The sequence below is a fragment of the Artemia franciscana genome, chromosome 4 (genome assembly GCF_032884065.1).
Source record: "Artemia franciscana chromosome 4, ASM3288406v1, whole genome shotgun sequence".
Taxonomy (NCBI): Eukaryota; Metazoa; Arthropoda; class Branchiopoda; order Anostraca; family Artemiidae; genus Artemia; species Artemia franciscana.
In genome coordinates this window covers 43,408,921-43,429,988 of record NC_088866.1, presented here as the reverse complement: position 1 = coordinate 43,429,988, position 21,068 = coordinate 43,408,921, and the positions used below count along the sequence as shown (strand labels likewise).

General features: G+C 35.7%; 1 protein-coding gene across 7 annotated transcripts in view; it reads left to right on the top strand.

The window, feature by feature from the left end:
* Window positions 1-21,068, top strand: part of LOC136026467 (calcium-dependent secretion activator-like) — a 198,481-nt gene that overhangs the window by 136,145 nt on the left and 41,268 nt on the right. For 4 of the 7 annotated variants that reach the window (XM_065703066.1, XM_065703067.1, XM_065703063.1 and 1 more), the window contains 4 exons: window positions 2,206-2,226; window positions 4,446-4,558; window positions 18,501-18,657; window positions 19,313-19,454. In XM_065703066.1, coding sequence (XP_065559138.1) covers window positions 2,206-2,226; window positions 4,446-4,558; window positions 18,501-18,657; window positions 19,313-19,454 — 433 coding nt within the window. The remainder of the gene's footprint in view (window positions 1-2,205; window positions 2,227-4,445; window positions 4,559-18,500; window positions 18,658-19,312; window positions 19,455-21,068) is intronic. The other 3 variants (XM_065703070.1, XM_065703065.1, XM_065703069.1) reach the window with 1 other exon arrangement.

The window sequence follows — 21,068 nt, the reverse complement described above, 5'->3', positions numbered from 1 at the left end:
TACAAACAAGAATTTAGCTACTGCCTCCTTTCCTAACTTTAAAAAATCTAAAGCCTGCTGCGTCATTGGCGCTTCACTGAAAGGGAATTATATTACAAATATTCTCTTTTCCAATTGAGTATTGTATTGCATTTCCATTCCCAGAGGAATATTGTATTTCCATTCTATATTTACTGGTGAATAAAATTTTGAACTCTGAATTAAAATTTTGCTTATTCAATTTTATTTATTATAAAAGAAATTTACTTTTTCATTTTTATTTATTCAATTAGAATTAAACCTTTAGCCTCTTTATAGTATGTAAAACGCTAAATGCATATTAAATGCGTTCGCTACCTTGTGGCAATTAAATGTTTCTCCTTCTACTATAAAAATATTACATTCAAATGCCTACTGGTACAGGAATTTTACCCCACTATGCCACTGCGGGTGTAGGCGGTTCTGACAGACAACAAGATCGATGAAATCGGTTACAGTCCGGGTTTTTAGCCTGTTGTTAAAATACGCTCTGACCATAACTGAGGGTTAGCCAGTGTGTTTTTTAGAATCTCAGAACTTAATATTAAATTTAAAAAGTCATTTCATGAATATTAAATAGTGAATATTGAAAATTAAAATGAGAAAAAAGTTTACCTTTGAAAGACGTCGAGCCTAATACGAACAGAAATCAGAGTGAAGAATAAAACCTACAATGAACATAACTGTATAATACCCCTAACATACCTAGTTTCCAAGCCGTTTATTCTTTCAAGAAAAAAAAATATTCATAGGTCTTTTGGCAACTTTTGAACTAAAATAGGTTTATATATCGGAAAGAATAGCGTAGGATTTATTCGTAGAAACAAAAGTTTGGCTATGTTTTGTAGTGTTGTTTTCAGCCAAAGAGACGTTGCTCAATAAAATTTTTACCCCTCATGTTTTTGCAGTCGAGGTGCTAGCAGGCTTCATGGTTAGGTTTCATAGTTCGGATATTCCTTTGCTTTGATGCCTGGGATTGCCAAGACTGTAAGAGCCATAAATATAAAACTTTTAGAGAAAGTTTTCTTCACTTTAGCTATGTGCCTTGTGGAAAATTTCTAATATGTGTCTAGTGGAAAATTTCTAATATGTGTCTTGTGGAAAATTTCTTGTGGAACATATTTCCCCTTGACAGTAGGCATATGCCTATCACATTTAGAGAAAATCTTGATATTTTCATTTGGAAGGTAGAAAGAACTAAAAAATCGTGTATACTTTTAAAAATCCTGGGACGAAACAAAGGTACGAATTCCTGTGGAAATATTTATTCTGATTTTTTTTAATTAAGGTACATTCCCCATATGTTTCAAACTAATCATTGAAAGAAATTTAGTGGCCATCGATGGCGCTTGAGGGGCCACAGTTTTAATTTTATCCCTCCAATTATGTGGGTTGGAAAAACTTTTGTGATTTTTCTTCAAGCAAGGCACACCATGCTTACTTTTTTGAAAGCGCAGGCAAAGCCGAGACATCTATATTAAATTTCATAATTCATATGTCAGAAAAAGAAATTAAGTGGTGTCAGAGACCAAATTACTTTACATACATACAAAAAAAGGCGCTTCAAATGACTCAAGAAACTATGCAATTTATTTGCTCCCTTCACTTGTATTTCCGTCGGAGTACTCGTACTCTCTTATCAGCGAAAAGCCTCGGGGGGGGGGTCGTGGCTCTTTCGTGAATTCAGCCATTTTGCTGATAAGATAATTCTAGTTATAATTACCTCTTTTCTCCTAATTTTTATGTTTGAAAGATCTTGTGAAGATAGTGTTTATGCTGTCTTAACCTGGTTGGAGGAAAGAAATAGATTTCACTCTGACTTTGCTGGACTTGGTGTTTTTGGATTTTAAGCCAGATTATACACCTACCTATATTTTTTCAAGTCGAAACCTATTCCAATAGGCTTTCTCAAATCTTAAAAGCAAATAATAAACTGAAGCAGAAGGCTCAAAATTCAGTCTTGGGCCAATTTATGCTACAAATCTATCTCTGAAACTTTTATTTACCTAACGTTGCAACTTTCTGAATTAGTGTAAACTTGACCCTCTTCAACTTAGCTGATTTTGCTATAATACTGAGACCTAATACTGAGCGCATTTTCACCATCTTGTTGATTTTTTTATAAGGCCATATCAGTATATTATATCACTATCTTAAACAAATTTTTTTTTTCTTTATGCTACAAAGGAGGAGATACAACTATCCAAGGTAAGATAAATCCGTTTTTCTATTATCTTTGGGAAAAGTATTGATGTCTGAAACATCAATTAAAAATAAAGACACGAAAATCTACGGAAGTGAACCGTAAGTGAGTCGTGAAGTCTTTCGGATCAGTGTTTATTTTCGTAATACCTAATTTGAAATGTCAGATTTACAAGAGATTTTTTTAAGAATAAAAAATTCTATACTATTAGTTCATTCCTTTTTCATATTAACGAAAGTAAAACAGTTCAAAATAGGGATGATACCTTTTTATTGACAGTGAATAGATATAAAATTATTTAAATGGATATTTCGAACACATATACAGTGTTCATCATCAGCAGTAACTGCTTTTTACTGCTTAAGTTTACTGCTAAAGCAGTACTGCTTTAAGTTTTACTGCTGATGATGAACACTGTATATGTGTTCGAAATATCCAGTTAAATAATTTTATATCTATTCACTGTCAATAAAACGGTATCATCCCTATTTTCAACTGTTTTACTTTCGTCATGCAAAGGCAGTGTGGTCTTCGAAGTTATTTTTCATATTACATATAAAAAAGAACAAGTTTTTCCCCATGAAAGTAAAGATTAACATTAATACTTAAAACTAGGAAAAATTATTCCGTATTTGAGGAGGACAGCCCTATCCTCAACTTCCCCCACTCATTATGCTAAGGTTTTATTGTGCTTTAAAAACATTTCTTATTGCGAATCAACAGCCTTTGTGTTTGAGAATTTATTTCTAGACGATTAGGAGAAAAAGTGCTCAATCCTTCGAAGGAGTGCTTACACTAAAACCCCCTTCTCCCACTTTAAATTGGCCTTTAAAGATTTTAGTATGCACGGTGATCGGTGTTTAGTGCTTCAAGAGGGATTGTTCCTCCTGGGCTTGTTTCTTGCAGCTAATATTGTGCTATTTTGGGTCTCTTTAGCCTCTTCTTCAAAAAGCTGACAGGCTTGAACTTCCGCGAATTCTGTCTTAGACGAATCACCATCCAGCAAAACGTCCGAGTCCATGTTCATCCCTTCCAAGAATGAAGGGTAGGTTATATTAGGTTGAGGTCAGTAGGGAGTAATAATAACTCCCTAGTAAACCTCAGGCTCCGGGATTCGCTCCCGCAGTAGAGAATCAGTACGACTGCTTTCAGGCTTCCTTGGTGGAGCCCCCATACATCACCTCAGCCATCCTTCTGGCTTTCCAGTCAGTGCATGTCAATAACATGTTTGACTATTTTCCAAATCACAGGACAGCCTTCTGTTTAGCTAGAACGGGCTTGGATCCCTCCATTTTTCGCGAACCCCTCTGAAACCAAGTTTAATCCACTGTACCCTTTCCCTTAGCTTCCTCCCAGAATCATATATCCTATCTGCCTCGTTAACAAAGGCCAGTTGCCATCTATCTATCCAAGTTTGGTGGTGTGTGAATAAAATGCACCTTCTCGTGGTACTACACTGGGCAGAGTGGCAAGTGGCTGGGCAGCAACTAAAATTCGCAGTAATGGATTTATCCGAACTCCATAGAAACCAAGTCTTATCCACTGTAGCCTTTCCCTCTGCTTCTTCACAGAATTATATATCCGCTCCGCCACCTTAACAAAGGCTAGTTGTCATTTGTCTATTGAAATTTTCTGGTGTGTCCACAAAAAGTACCTTCTCGTGATAATACACTGGGCAGAGTGCAAGTGGCTGGGCAACAGCTAAATTTAGCAGTAGTAGATTCATACCTATGACTGGTAAAGTACGGACTACTAGTCCCAGGGACACCACGTGAAGATTGTACATGTCTCAGTTTTTCTCACTGGAAATTTCTTATTTTAAACATGTTTTTAAATTTTGGCTACAATGAGCCGTGGTTTGTACTTTACTAAGAGACGGCCATGGCTACAACCATGACGTTGTTTACCCTCGCGACACTATTTTTGTTTTTATGTTGTTATTGATGATACAACAAACAGAAAACCAACTGCTTGAAATACAAATTATTTTCAGCAAAATACAATTGATGCTCTAACCTTTAGAAGGTTTTTGAGGATGGTAGACTTTTTCCCTTTTGTGTGATTTAGGAACAAAGAATTTTGCTACTTCCTATTCCTGCCCATTCCCTTCTATAGATCTCTTGCTCTTCTGCCCTTTACTCATACTCGTCCCAGCTTTCCAGACGGGCATTATAGCCTGCATTTGTGTCACAAATAATGAAGATCTTTTTTGTATATTTTTTAGATGACCTGAGCGGTGAAACAAGAGTTCCTCCTGGTAAAAAGTTAGAGGATTTGATACGATTGGCTGAATTATGTGTAGATCTTCTACAACAAAATGAAGAGCATTATTCTGAGGTAAGTATTAAATCTGAATATTTACTGAAATAACTTCAAAAGCATAATTGGGTCTATGCAAACATAAAACATTCAACCAACCAGATCCTTAATATGTGGAAAATAAGTAAATTTAATGTTAGCTATCACATGCTTACAAATATTATCCTAACTTAAGGAGGAAAAATCAGATGGACGTTGGATGTTTTCTATGTTGCTAAAAAGTAATTCTTGGAGCTAATCCATGCTTTCAGCTCAAATCCATTTTTGAACTCAGTATGTTGACAGCGTGCTTTCTACAGAACTTAATTCAATAATACATATGCTTCAAAGCTGATTTTTAGGCGAGGGGCTAATCTTTACTGTTAACAGAAATACAAAACTGAAAATTGGAAACTGACTTTTGACTGTAGAAAAACTAAATTTTGCTTGAAGGGAAGTAGGGAAATTAGTAGTCTATTTGCTAAGGGAATTAAGTAGTCTATTAATGTGAACGCACATTTAAGTTTCAGTTTTTCTGAACCTTTGAACATATGATGTTCATATGTTCAAAGGAACTTTCTGACCTAGCATATACCTAGCAAAAAAACGTCTGTCCAGTATGCTTTTAAAAAATTTTGCAGGTTTTTCCTCTCTCTTTAAGTAATTTAGATTCAGCTATTGAGGAAAAATAGTTAGTGATCATTGTTATAGTCAACGGTAAACTTATAATAAAGATATACTTTTCATGTGGCCATAAATTAGTAAGTTTTTTATATTCCAAAACTGACAAGATACACCATAGTAAGTTTTATCATGAAATTTCTCATGGCTTTAAATTTCAAAGAGCTTATTTTTAGTGATTACCTGAAACTACCACGAAACAATTTATTGTAAGTATCTTTCTTAAACGTATTTTGATTTTATCGTGGTCAAATCGTAAACCTATATTTCTCAAATTACTAAATAAAAGAGGATTTTAAAGTATAATATATTCATAAATTCTAGCGAGGTCCAAAAACGTTGAAGTCCAATGATTCTAAAAAAGGAGTTGCTACATCCTTGTCTTGCAGCTCCGAAATTTGGTCTTCAAACAACATAGAGGGAGACCAATAAAAGGGTTATCGACAGAAAGACTGAATGTCAGGCATCAAATTTTGTCAAATTTGTCTTACAGGACATCAAAGCTGTTGTAATTTCACTTACCTATGATGAGTGATGTAATTTTTTTTTTCAATTCTGAAATTACAAACCACGTCCATAGGAGGACTATGGATCAGCACTCCATCCCTCAAGTAGCAAAAATACAATATTTAACAAGCGATTCGCAAACATGAAGCTGCGGATCTGAAACTCAGGACTAATACTGTCGATGCACTAAGTACTAAGTTAATACTAAGTACTAAGTTAAGTACTAAGTTAAAAGTACTAGGTTAATACTAAGTGAATACTGTCGATGGAACCCATTTAGAAGGATTAAGGTTGACATAAGTACGATTGCTGTATAAATTTGATAGTACCCGTCACATCAGCCATTTAAACACACCGTCTTTATTGGTTCGGCCGTTGCATATTTGTTTCTTGAATCTAGCTCTTGATGGTTTGAAAAGACCAGAGGGATGACTCTGTGCTAATTAAAATGCATACTACATCGAACAGATCTAGAACCATGTCGTCCATCCTGAAGAGAAGCACCATCTATGGTCATTGATCGTTCAGACTATATCACAAATAATGCCTGGATCTGCCTGTGCTAACGGATCACCACAACGGTATCACCATTAAGTAAATCAATTCCAAGAAGTAGGCGATTATTTTTGCAAAATATGGTGATTTAAATTTTGGATTCTTGCTGGAACATAAAAGTTGTTGCTTATATGAAAATAATTTTTCGGTACATTCTTTAATTTAATTGTTCTGTCTATAGAATAGTTGTAGAAGAAGGAAAAAAGAAGCGATTCTTATTGTCAGCAATGTGACGGCATCTTTTCCAAATTTGAACCGGGAATTACTACCTGTTTTCGTTGAAAAATGAATGAATATTGCAATGCTTACGTCAAAAATTAAAACCCACTGTGTATATTCTTTTTATTATTTTTAACACCGGTGTATGGGCATCATGTTTGGACGGTGGGAGGGACACCACCCTCCAAATGTAATTGCAGTGTTATTAATGTTACCAAAAATTCTATTTTGGTTGGTAAAAGTTAGTAAAGGCAACTCTCTACCTAAACTAACAATTTACTCTGAGAACTGGAACTGGAGGATGCAAAAAAAAACTTGTTCTAGTTTCGGGTAACTGATTAGCTTTTACTGAAAAATAGTTAAAATTCGATCTTGGCTCAAACTCAAATTCTGGTTGATCAAAAGCGTTTCTAGTGCTCTTTGTTTCTCTTTACATTTTCTTGTGCAAAAAGTGTTCTGGTTTTGGGAGTCTGTTTAGCTTTTACTGAAAAATATTCAAAATTGATCTTGGTTCAAACTCAAATTCTGGTTGATCAAAAACATTTTTAGTGCTTTCTAGTTCTTTTTACATTTTCTGAAAGCAGAATTTGTAATACAAAGTAGCAACTATTTTAATACCCTAAGGCAAGTCAACTTTTGTTAGAGTTCCTGCTTTTTATTAATTAGGGGGATATGACCATGATAATCTTACCGTATTGAAGCCTTTTAGATGTACTAAGTGATGCAATAGGAGTACAAAGTGATTCAAACTCTGTCAAAATATAATTTCGAATTTCCACAGTATTCTTTTCTTTCGCAATTTTTACGGTAATCGTCGGACTTGGTAAAGGGTTTTATATGTTTTATCCTCGCTACTTTTATAGAACATTTTTTTAGATGAAATTGACACTTTTTTTCTCTGATGTGATCGGATAAATGCTACTCAAGGATCCGATATAGCTTCTTTTTAATGTACCAAATAAGAGGCTTGAATTGTACTGCTGACATTTAAAAATTTCGTGCATGCTGCACTCATGCAAAACGTGTACAATACGTTAATTGTATGAAAGGAGTATTATGTTTCTATTTATATCTCGTTCGCAACAACAAAACTATGTTTATCGAATGCGGCTACAAAACATGAATTCAAATTAAATGTTGCTGTTACTAAGTTGTAGGCTTATTTGTTTTTGAGTCTTGTTGAGTTTTGCATGCCAGTCCTGAAAAAAATATTCGCATTTTCCCCAACCATTCTGCTTTTTGCAAGCCAGCCATGATATAGACAAATAAAGTTAAATTGCTCACGAAAATTTTCAGTGCGTTTAATAGAACTTGGTAACTATGTAGGAATTTTTTGTTTCTCAGAGAAATAATTGCTCTGTGATTATCAAGTTCGGAAACCTCTGTTTATTTGTTTTCGTAACCAAATGATACTGCAGGATGTTTAACATAATATAGTGGCTATAGCCTGTATATATCAGTCTAGCTAAGGATTTTACTTGGGATGCAAGACCCAGCTAACCGGAATGGGCTAATTCACTATACTGTGACAGATATTGGCCTTAAAATTGCTTTTGAGCATTTCCTGAGCATTTAATTCTAAGAGATTTGCTTGGGAGTTGACCATGCTTCAGAGCTACTCAAATTGCCACTATTCGGCTGATTATCAAGGCTACTAAAATTCCTTTTATAAGTGCTTCATAAACAATAATCAGCTGTAGAATATCTTACATGTATCACAATTTCTATTATTATGCACGTGTTTTCGATGAATATACACTGTCGAAAGCTATGCGTTTGATGGAAAAATAGGCATATAAAATACACTGAAATTATACATATTTGTGTAAAATTTACCAGACATCGCCTAATTAAGATATGTGATACATATGTACAGACAAGGCCCCAATGCATTAAATCCGATACAATCGCTTCTGACAAAATAATCATTTCTTCTTATGAGCGTCCTTTCTAATAATCATTTTTCAAGGCATTAGCTAAGCTGTGGTACACCCTTGAAAAATTATCACCAGCTAGAAAATCTTCAGAATGAAATGACAGGCTAAATTCTAATAGCAGTCAGTGAATTTGCCCCTCATAAATGACTGGCTTTCTCCCTCCCTTTATGAAAGCTCCCTAGCTACACCCATGATTGAGTCGGACGTTAATGTACATCCTTTTAAATGACTGGCTGCCCCCTTATACCAAGAAAATTCCTCAGCTACGCCCATGCTTGAGCCTAGTGTTGTGATCTCCTTGTATTACTTATTGTACTATTAAATCCTCAGAATTTTATATCAAACTAAATTCTAATAAAAGTCAGTGAATTTTCGTCTCTCAAATGACTTTCTGTACCCCTACCCCAAGAAAATTTCCCAGCTACATCCATGCTTGAGCCTAACGTTGTGACCTCCTAATATTATTTCCATTCATGTATTTAAGTGTTTTGTGTTTGATTTGATTAGGATAACATTGTAACGAGCATCATGTCGTTATCTGCTGAGTCTGAGTCTATGTTCTGAGTCAAGTCTATGCTGAGTCTATGTTCACTTGCACTGTTTTACTTTTCACTCTATATGTGTCATTCTAATTCTTTCCTCTTTCCTCTTTTTCTCTACTTAAGGATCCTGTAAGTATATATTGACATATCTTGCGCATGAAGTTTGCATATGCGCTAATTTTTGCAAAAACATACCCCACTGCTTTTTTTACATTTATCGTAGAAAATAGCATCCCCATGGTTTTACTTTTCAAGAATATTAGCGTAGTGAGTTTTAACTGCAGTGCCACCTTAACGAGACTACTAGAGTGACATTAGCTTGTTTAATGCATGAATCTCTATGAGGATATTGAATTTTGTTGTTCTTTTGAGAATTCGCAAGGGACTCAAATTGCTTGTCATTTTTTTATTGGCTGCTCCGGAGTATTTTGCTCGTTTAGCCCATAGATCGTTTTTATCCTTTTTATTTACGAAAAACTTCCTGGCACTCAGGCCTCTTCACAGGCTGGGCTGTAGGGAAGGGCATTTTGTACTTAAAAATTATATAAGACAATCATGAGAGGTAGAGAAAAGACTACTATTGCCCTCAAGGGGAAAGACAAGAAACCTACCTTCTCTACCTGGATTTTGAAGCAAATACATTATGTATCGTTTTGAGCTAAAATCATATCCAATCGAGAAAATATGAGAATGGTCATAAGTTTAAGGTTTGTCATTGAGATATTCTCGATATTCTGAGTGAAGTTCTTCTTGTGAAAACAATAGCAACAGAAAACAGCCTCGAATTCATCATAAAAATCTGTCTGGTTAAACCTTAGAATCAACCAAAAAATTCTTGATACCATGAGGCATGTAAGCGGTTCAATAGCCATCCTCCTCCTTTGATGTGACATTGTTGCTCTTTCCTTTTTTATAAGGTGAAGTATCACATGAAGAGATATCCATTTTGACAAGTATGATCAGGTAGCTGCAACAGACCACCTGAGAGTGATTCACCTTATCGGCTTGCAGCAGCGCTATAATGTGCTGGAGCAATGTTGGATTTGAACAGTACGATAAACCACCTGTAGTTGTAAGCATCGTTCTAATGCTTAAGGATGCTCCTTACACTTTTACAAAGAAATCAAGAAGCTTCTTTATCGCTCGCATCAAGAATCTAGTAAATAGGAGGCAAAATCATGTTTAAGAGGTTTGTAGATTTCTGCGTTGTTTCTATAAAATATTCGGATGAGAGGGGCATCAGATAGCAAACTAGAGTTTCAACCTGCATGGATATAGGGTCCAATCTTGCACCCTTGAGATTTTAAAGTTGGTAGTCTTGTTTTAAGACACTTGCTTCACTGTGTTGCAGCTAATTCATCGGGTCTTGTGAGCTTGCTTCATCAGCATAATTCTGGTTATACTACTCTTGCCCCGCCTCTCTTTGTGGTAGCCAAATTTGTAGTCTATCATGGTTGCAGCAGAGTGCAACATATCAAAGAACGAAGTCTACCCCATAGTAATTGAAAATTTGTGCCTTTAAAAGCTATTAAACAATCTTATTATCTGAAGTAATTACTTATTTTCTATTTTGCGTTATAGTTGCATATTAGGGTATGCAACTATAAAACTCTTTTAATGCATCCGCGTTTGAGCTTTCTTCCTCATCTTGAGGTAGTTTTTTTTTATTTAAGATGGAATAAAATACATCTGACGTTCTAAATTATCAGTCCTTGCTAATCATTGTTATTTTTTGACGTTTGTTTAGCATTGCGTTATGTTCTTTCACAGTTTTTTTTTTTTCTTAATAAAAAGTTGCAAGTATGTTCAGTCCAGGCCTGATCAAATTATAAAGGATTTAGGTCAAACAACAGTAAAATAAAGCAGCCCCGAGCCATAAAACTTAAACCCATAAAACGAAAGAATAGTGAACATTTTCTTAAGTTCAATATTAATTTACATAACGGCTTTCTGTAGCCAATTATAACAAACAACAAACACACATTAAAACGTTACAGCTGTGACGGTAAATGTATGGGAATTATAGGACCAGATATTTCCAGAGGCAGGGGCGAAATTTTCCAAATGTAAGTAAGTAAGTAAGACGGCACTAGACCCTTAAGGTCCAAACCGGTGGTGCCGATCTCTGTTTCATGGCGCTTCAGCCGGGAAGTGCAATAGGGGTTGGGGGCCAACCATCCTGTGCTTTCCCACACCCTTCCTACATACCTTCCCCAGATTTCTCTAGGTGCCCATTTAGAGCTGGGTCGACTCTGGCTGAGCTTACAGAGTCATCCCACTGACCCCCGTCCCAAACTAAATAACTGGTCACAACTGGGATTGAACCCGTGCCCCTTGGACACAGACTTAGAACAGGAATCCAAATTCGAAATAGAAGAATCTTGGAATTTTAGGGTATATTCGTTTTGAATGTCAATTTTTTCTTCTAGATTATTTCGAAGAAGATTTTTCTATGGACATATAGTGTTTCATGGTATTCTGTATATTTTTATTAGAGAAAAAAACGGAAACATTAAATCTGAATCAAGAAGCAAAAATCTAATGAAAAATCATTAGAAAATAAAATAAAAGACTGTTTGTCACACTTGGCAAAAGTTACCGTCTAAGCTATTACAGAAGAAGTATAAGACAATAAAGGCAAAACCTTCATCGGTCATTGTTTGACCAATTAGGACAAAGTAACCAAAGAGAACAAGGGGGATTGCTTTCTGATAATTCAATTGTAAAAAGGGTGCCCAGCATCATTGGTTTACATCTATGACGCATTTTCATACGCCAAAAAAGCTATTCCTGAAACGAGCTAACTAAGATTGACCAATAAATCTAAATTAGCAACAAAATAAAAATTTATGGATGGTCAAATAGCTGTTAAAAACTAGACTGCTTCTCCTCTTCGATATTTTTAGCTTGTAAAGACAACAAAAAGTTTTTGAATCACACAATTTTTTTACAAGAAGTTCCTTTGTCTTGGAACATCTTGGAAATTTTATGCTGCCATTTGAGAAAAAATAAGAACAACATGGGGTATGTGAATCAATTGATGCTTTTGGTTACATCTTTAATATACGTAAATGTTGTAATCATTAATGCTTCTTTCAATAAGCTAACCACCTAAGCTAAATCGTTTGAACTTGAGGCTTCTACTGTCTAATTTATTCACACCACATTCTTTTTTCCTTCTTTACTGTTTTTTTTTCGATCATTCGCAAAAAATTAAGCAACTTTTAGTTAGCGAGGTACGGTCGGATACGGTACGAGGCAATACAAATTTTTATATTGCCTCGGGCCCTTTTGTATTGCAACATTGGATCTTGCCGCATATGTCTTTAGAATCAGGAATAAAATTTGTGCTAAAATACAGCCTGTAATGTGCACCGCATTGTTTAAAAGGGTAAAAATCATACATAGACCTCCAATCTAGGGGTCAAGAATAGATGATGAAAGAACCCCTCCTTGGTAATGTATGGCTTCGCTTATATTAGTTATCCCAGAATTCTTAAGGCATGACCTGTTTTTGTTATTTCATTCCGTCTTTTTATCTATTTTCTTATTTACGTATATACATTAGCATTTCTTATGACTACTTTTGACGTTAATTTGCTTCTCTTTTAATAATGCTTTTTTCTTAATATTCTCGGCTGTATAACCTGCAAAACAGTCATCTGCTGAGGGCACATGCGCCCGAGGGTGGTAGGTTCCCTGGCTAACAATCCAAAGGAGGTAGGCTATCTGACTAATGAACTGGATTTCAGAAATATAAACGGTATAAAGACAATAATTTTTTTGGGCCAGTTTCACGTGCACGAAGCATAAATTTTCCAAGCATCATATTTTACACTCTACTTATTATTCGCTAGATCTTTGAATATATTTGGGTTAAACCATTCTTTGGTGGTTGATACGACAAGATGGCACCATAAATGGGCCTCTACGTTCTCGTAACATCATATATTTGGATTGTTTGCTGAGGCGATGCGTAGGACAGGTTCTTCTCCACTTTAGTGTATATCTTTGAAACCTTCGCATTTGAAATAACCTTTTACGAAAATTGTGACTGCTACTACTACTGATAACGCATTGTGGCATCAAGACGCCTAAGGTGAACACCTTTGCGCATACTCTTCCTTCGCCTCAATCTATTCAGTGCCTCACGCACATTTGTGGTAGAACTGATTTTCGTCTGGGCACAGATTAAACCAAAAAGCAAACTCTTTGGCAATTTGTCGTCTCTTATCCATAAAACTTGCCATAACATCTTAAGGGCTGGAAATACGTAGCTTTTTTTCAGCGCCAATTTACCAAATCGGCATCGATTTGCAAAAAAAAACGACGCCGATTTGAGCTTCAAAAATTTTCTAGTTTTCGGTCCGATATACAAAAATGGTGCCTAATTTCATCATGATATAAAATGAAAAGACATTTCTAATCTCTCTTTCTTTTCAACGGGAAAACCAAAACAACTAAATAATAATAAAACTAATTTAATATTTGATTGTAAAAGAACTTCATAATTTAATAATGAAAGAATTTAAAATTCATTAAAAAATCTTTTGATAAAAAACAAAACAAAAAAAGAATAAAAATTTGAATAATAAAAGAGCTTAATAATAATAAAAGAAGAGCTTAATGATAATAATAAAAGAACTAAATAATAAATTGAGATTAACCATGCACTGTTGATAATCTGCAGTTGACTATTGGTGTCCATGATATTTGCTTTTGAAACTCTCGCGCAAAAGACATTTTTTTTTTTTTTTGTACCGCTATCATTTGTCCACTCTGCTATTGAAATCGGTACCCGAAAAAGCTAGGTGTGTCCAGCCTTTAACCTGTTTTCACTGCAGCCAGAGCAAACGAGACTGTACCACGTTTTTGTTTGAAACAGGGTAAGTACAACGAGTGCCTGCCTGAAGCTATCCTTTGATAGTTCTTCCGGGGACATCCAACAAACATTCTTCAGTCCTTAGAAGCGCCCATGCTTCGGAGCCATAATTAGTCGCTGTCTTTACCATAGCTTCCAATATTCTCATCTTAGTCCGCAGGCTTATTCTTCAAAACTTCTTCTTTTTTTAATGCGAATAATCTTGATTATTCTGTATTTTGTATCTTCATCGCCTCCACCATTTTTTCTCGTAATTCTACCTAGGTAAGTAAGGCTTTTCACTACATCGATTGCCTCTCCGCTTAATTCTCCTGTTTACTCTTATTTATTCATACTGTAAGCGACTTAGTCTTCTTAACATTTTCAAGCCTATTCTTGTACAGTGTAGTGTCAAACCTTCCAGAAATTATTTCATTTTGCTAACTTCTTATCTACGAAACCCAAATTATCTACATTATCTAAGTCATATGAACAACAAAAGTTAAAACAACGAGGACAATAACAACGATTCAACTAAGACAGTAAAATCTTTTTATCCCTAAATAAATATTTCGGCTATATATCCTAGGGCCGGTATCAGCAAAGCACATATAAAAATAAAATAAGACATACAATAATAACGAAAAATGAATCCTAAAAATGGGAGAATGAGAATAATAACAAAAGATAAAAAGGCAAAGAATACGGCATTGGACTTTACAGTCCCTACCGGCGGTGCTGATCTCCATTTCTTGGCCTTTCAGCCAGGAACTGCAATGGAGGTTCGGGGTACAGCCATCCTGTCCTTTCGCACACCCTTCCTGCTTACCTTCCCCAGATAACTCCAGGTACCCATTTAGAGCTGGGTTGACTCTGGCTGAGCTTACAGAGTCACGCGACTGACCCCCGTCCCAGACTAAATAATTTGTTACACTAGGATTCAAACCCTCGCCCTGAAAAACCAAGTGAAAAACCAATGGATATAATCCTCTTTTCTTCTTTCCAGTAAGAAAATTATAGATTATTTAAGGAATAAGAAGAAAAACACAAATAACAATTACGCTTTAGTGTATTACTAATAATTAACATTGGATTTCTACTGATGACGTATAGGTGTTCGTCGCCTCACCAAGATCTGATCCGTGTGGTTTATTAGTTTTTTTATTTAGTTGATTTTAGTCTCTGTGACTAAAAAATGAGAATAAGCATTTAAATTAACACTGTACTAAACAAAGAAATAGTCATTTGATTTCAAGGATGTACAAAAACAAATTCTCGACATTTACCAGTAGTTGTAAAATTCAATCACTGAATGTAGGACAAAGAATCCTAAATCCCGCGCACCAATCCACTCGGCTAGGATAATAACAGCCAGTGAAAAATAGAAAAAAAACTATGCAAATATTTCGGTTGAGACCTCCGCTTAACCGTCTTCAGTGCAGAATAAAATAATAAAATACAGATAAAAGTTGACAGGATAATATAAAAAAGACAAACAAACACTAAATCTCAAAGAAGACTAACAATGAAAGGGTAAGTCAGAAATGAATTACTTACAATAAAATGCATGATAATTAGAGCTAAAACTGAGCAGTCACAGAATCATGACGAAATTCATCCAGGACTCGTAATCGAAGTCTAGAAGAATTTTACTTTCCTAATAGTAGCTAAGATGGGACGGATACTTAGCCACATCGCTAAAATACCTTCTTAGAATAATAAGTAGAAAAACTTGGAGATAAAAAAAGAAACATCCTCTATCCATCATCCTAACATTCATCATCATTTATCCGTAAAACGTGCCCTAGTCATCTTAAATTTAAATCATTATAGTCATGGGAAATATGATTCATCAAAATGAAGATCTTTGGAGGGTCAGCCTATTCAATTCTGCTGTAAGAAGTTGAATCTTGGCCTGCAACTGCCGCTGCCTCGTGCCGTCTTGATACTCTTCAATCTAAGTGGCTTCAGAAAATTGAGGTATCCAATGGACAGACTTTGTCAGCAATGATCGCCTATGACCTATGACTTCTCAGTCACCCTTGTCACACTTGGTTGCCAAGCAGAGACTTTGCTGGTTCGGGCATCTTTTGTGACTGCCCGCAGACACTCCAGCTCGGATTCTTTACGACTTTGAACCAACCAGTAGTGGCTAAAAACGTCCAAGTGGAAGACCCAAGCTCCGGTCAAATAATGACCTCTGGAAATTTCTAGACTAGGCTGGAATTTTGCTATCTGATGCAGAAGCCTTTGCCACAGACCGCCCCACGTAGAGAAGGCTAAAAACGCTCTCAACACTACCCTGACATGAGGATTAAGTAAATATGATAGCTCCATATTTTTCTCGCAGTCTAGTGCTTGACATACTATCATTCAAATGAGTACTTAAAAGTGTCCGAAGAAAATTTCTCTGGAAAGTATCCTACAGATCTTCATCTGCCTTTTAAATTGCCTACTTTAACAGCCATACTTGACCGCTGTCATTACCATAGCTTCGAATCTTGGTTCTCCGGCTTATCTTCCTGCTCTTTCAAACTTTTCTCAGTTGCGAGGAAACACCATGGGCCTTAGCTATTCCACTTGTTATATCTACGGTACAGCCAACATTTTTACTAACACTACTACCCAGGTAGAGTATGCACTTGAACAATTTTCTCGTTACCCAACATCACCGCTTCACCTTCATTTGTTACTAGTCTAAGCACTTAGTCTTCTTGATATTAATTTTCAAACATATTTTTGCACTCTTACAACATTCAAAATGCATTGCTTTTGTTAATATTTTATCTTGGACATTCTAGTCGTCTGCATAATATAGGTCTAGGTTGATTTTGCTTTCCGATGTAATAACATGTTCTTTAATAGAACTTGCCGTGTTCCTTGGACCACATCTATCTAAATTAACGGGGATTGGACACAACCTTGCTTAACTCCTAATTTCACACCGAATCAACTACTAACCTCAACCGTGGCAACATTATTTGGTTCGAAGCTTTAGTTATGGTACTTATCCCCTGCTCAATACCTTGCTCTTCACCCTAAAGTTTTTAGAGCTTAAAAAAATGTTTATTCCTTTAAGCTCCCCCTGTGATTCAGGAGTTGTTCTTACAAAAATGGGAATAAAATTCGAACTTTAGTGGAAAGAGTGACGTACTGAGGAGGGGGCGAACCCCTCATATACGGAATAATTTCCGTTCGTTTTAAATTTTTATGTTGCTCCTTACGTTCAGTAGAAAAACTTGTTTTTTATTTAGTTTTCGATCGTGATTTTAAAGAATCCGAGAAATTTGGCTTTCTCTCCATATGATATTTTCTTTTCCCCTTGGAAAATTTCTTGCTGACGATCACAACTGAAAAATTCCCCTCAGTATACTTTCGTATGAAAAGGATTTAAATGTCTAATCGTTTTTTGAATTATACCGGAAATCCCCCCCTTATGGAAACAATTTCCTGGAAATCCACCTCCCCCAATGGAAAGTTGATCCCACGGTAAATTCGCCTATGGAGAATTTCTCCCGTGGAAATTTTCTCATGGATAATTTTTTTCCCACAGAAATTCTCCCTCCCCACAGAAAAATCATCCAGACAATTCCAACTCCGCTGAAAATTTCTCTGAAAATTTCTTCCCCCGGAAGATCTCCACATGTGAAGTTGAGTCGGTAAATAGAAAGTAATACAAATAAAAAGTGTCGTATAGGAATTCTGGTAAATTTCCCCTGGAAAGTTCACACCCTAAAACTTTTTTTCGCCGCAGTAAATTCTCCTCATGGAAAACCTTTCTGGTAGAAAATTCTCCTCCCTCCTGAAAAGTGTATGTATATTTCTCTATAACAAATACTATGCTTTAACAATGGGCAAATTTCATAAGTTAAAGCCTGTTCCCAAGGGTTTTCGGAGCGAGGCATGTTATCCCCTAAGGCATAGTTATTGGGCCTTTCAACTGTGTTGGGCAAAACGGCTGTCTCAAAATTTTAACCAGACAATTTCGGGGGAAAGGGGCGAAGGAGGGGGGGGGGTCGCCCTTCTATCTTTTTGGTCACTTAAAAAGGGCTCTAGAATTCTTAATTTTTATTTGAATGAGCCCTCATTTTTGGACCACTGGTTAGATAGAATCACCCTTGCAAAAAAAAAACAAACGAATAAATACGCATCAACGATCTTTTTGGGAAAAAATACAGAATTCCATATTCTGTAGATGGGAGCTTGATACCTCTAGAGTAGATTTATCAGATACACTGAATCCGATGGTACAATTTTCATCAAGATTCCTTGCGTTTTTTTGGGGCGTTTCTCCCGTTTTCGAAAATCAAGCAATTTTCTCAGGCTCGTAGCTTTTCGTGGGTAGTACTAAATATGAATCATATATTTTTGGAATCAGTATATAAAGCCAATTCGTTTTATGCATCTATTGATACAAAAACTCCTTTTTTAGAGTTTTGGTTACTATTTAGCTGAGTATTAAAGTTACTTAAAGTTCGTTAGCACGAAATGTTTGATAAGAATTTTACGGGCGAGATTTGTTTCGTATATCCCATAATAGATTGAAGATAATTGCAAATAATTTCAATAGCTTGTAATTTGTAGTTTTTCATTGTTGAGCTCTAGAACACATCCCAAAACTCAGAATGCCAATTCTTTTGCATTATTTTAATTTTCGATTAATCGGTTTGCTTTTTTAGGCCTTTGCATGGTTTAGTGACTTACTTGTTGATCATGCGGAAACATTTTGGTCCTTCTTCGCTGTGGATATGGATACAGTTCTATCTGAACAACCGCCAGATTCCTGGGATGCATTTCCATTATTCCAAATACTCAATGACTACTTGAGGCAAGACGGTAAGTAGATATAGCTCTTTGGTAAGTTCAGACGTACTTTTGCAGTGATTTGTCTTTTAACATGCATTGGTATGACATGCTATACCAGTCGTTTTTAGCCCTACTTCAGCTTTAAATTTTTAACCTAAAGAATATTAACAAACGTATTTTGTTTTATTTTTCTATAATAAAAATTTTCCAAACAGGCACTTAAACAAATTGAGAACTCTGGTTTGTAGAGTCATATTTATCACGATTAGACAAACAAAAAATTACACACAAGAATAGTGAATCCAAGAAAGCAGACTGGGGATTCAAATCAAAGTTCCCAGCAATTCTGCCAAAGAAGGTAAAGCTCTGTCTCCCGAAAGAAGTAGCTTCTTGCTAGGTTTGATGGCTCAAATCACCGCTTAAGCAAAACAAGAGTTAATGTCTCACATATAATTGCATCAATTAAAGCCCGAAGCATTTAAGGCTAGAATCCTACTCGCGTAATAAACTGCCATCGGAAGATATGACAACCAGGCTACTTCTAGTGTAATGAGAGGATGTCTAAGGTGCTTTGCACACCAAACTTCAAAAATTTGCATATTGCTTTATTTTGTGGATTTAGTTATTTGACCTTTTTTATTTACTTCCATTTTGCAAATGAGTTATCTGTCTCTCTTAATTTCAGATAACCTCAAGCACGGTCGATTTCATCAGCATCTACGAGACACCTTTGCTCCACATGTTGTCAGATACGTAGATTTGATGGAGTCATCTATAGCGCAAGCAATACACAAAGGATTTGAGCGAGAAAAATGGGAACTAAAAGGGTAAGCAATTATGACTCTTATAAACAGAATTTTTCTGTCCCTTTTCCCCTCTAATTCTCCTTCATATTTTTTTGCGTTAGATTATATCTGTATATTCTAGGGATGAAAGACCTTCTGAATGAAATATAAACTATAGACTTATCCTACCTTAAATGGGTTTTGAAAAAAGTATTCACGACAGAAAATGCTTTTTTTCGAGAAAATTATATTACATTTCTTATTTCAAAAATGAAAAATTTCCGAAATACATTTTTTTTTGTCTCTCTTCATTCTCTGACCTGTTAAGACATACTAAGACCTTTCAATTAAGTAAGGCTTAAAACTGTGTTGCAAGACTAAATGACGAAATCAAAACAATTTTGTCCTGAATGCAGATTACGGGTTACTTCAAACGCAGTCAAATGTGTTAATTGCAATTCTTGGTTCCATGCAGGGACTGAAAAGTGTGCTAGGATAGAAATCACTAGTTGGAATAACTCCTGGATGTGCCTAGATTGCTCTACTAAGTCTAAGGTAAATTGTACTTCTTCTCCAGTGCTTTCTATCCCCCCATCCGGAACTTCTCGGACACCCCATACCCCTGTTGAAAGAAGAAGGATTCTTAGCATTCTAAGTGATCTCAGCAGCCCTAAACATTTTCCAGACACTCCGCTCAGCCAGTTTCCTCTATTGACTGAAGAACCAACCGTTTCTAACAAGGCTGGCACTAGTTTGTGTGATCCTACAATTTCCCTTGTCCCTCCCCAGCGCCGAGGCTGTTCTGAAGGGAAAACAAATGCATCTTGTCAAACAATTGACTGTAGCATTGATAAATCAGTTCAAACGGACACTGTCCCTACACCCCCCATCTTACAACCAGATATTACCAAAATCTTGGTTTTACAAGAAAAGTTAACGGATGCATTAACTTTCATCTCCAATTTTTTGACAATTCACCAAAGCGATCTAGCAAATCAACCTGCATATAATTCCGTTTTGAATGAGGTTAATAACACTTTCATCTCTGACCATAAAAAAAGTGCAATGTCCATAAATCAAATGAATATTGATGAAGGACTTAGAGGATTAAATATCACTTAGAGTGATACCTGTCACAACAAGTGACACAAATCCGGAAATTTTCATTGACCTCAATCCACCCTTGATACAGACTAATTATAATGGTAACCTTGATTACCACATTACAGATGCTCAAAAACGTGTGGACATTAACAAGGTGAATAGCCTGCATAATAAGACTGTCTCTTCTGATAATAAACTAAAATGTGCTAATATAATCTTGGCAGGTTCTTGCCAATTAGGAGACAATTGTGTATTTAAACACGTTTTTTCTTCAACCAAGCTACAGCCAAAAAGTGTTTTCGAAAATAGAGTTAAGGCAAATTGCACTAAAAAAAAATGAGCTCGGTAATTTTCAGCCAAGTGCATCAACAAAGTTCCAGCAAAAAAGTACCAACAAAAAAAAATGTGATATGCAAACATTTTAATCATAATTGTTGTAAATTTAGTAAGCAGTGCAAATTTTTACATATATGTCGTAATTTTATTTCAGTTAGTTGTGGTTCCGTTAAGTGCAGTTTCGGCCATGTGAAGCTTTGTCCAGTTTTAGCTTGT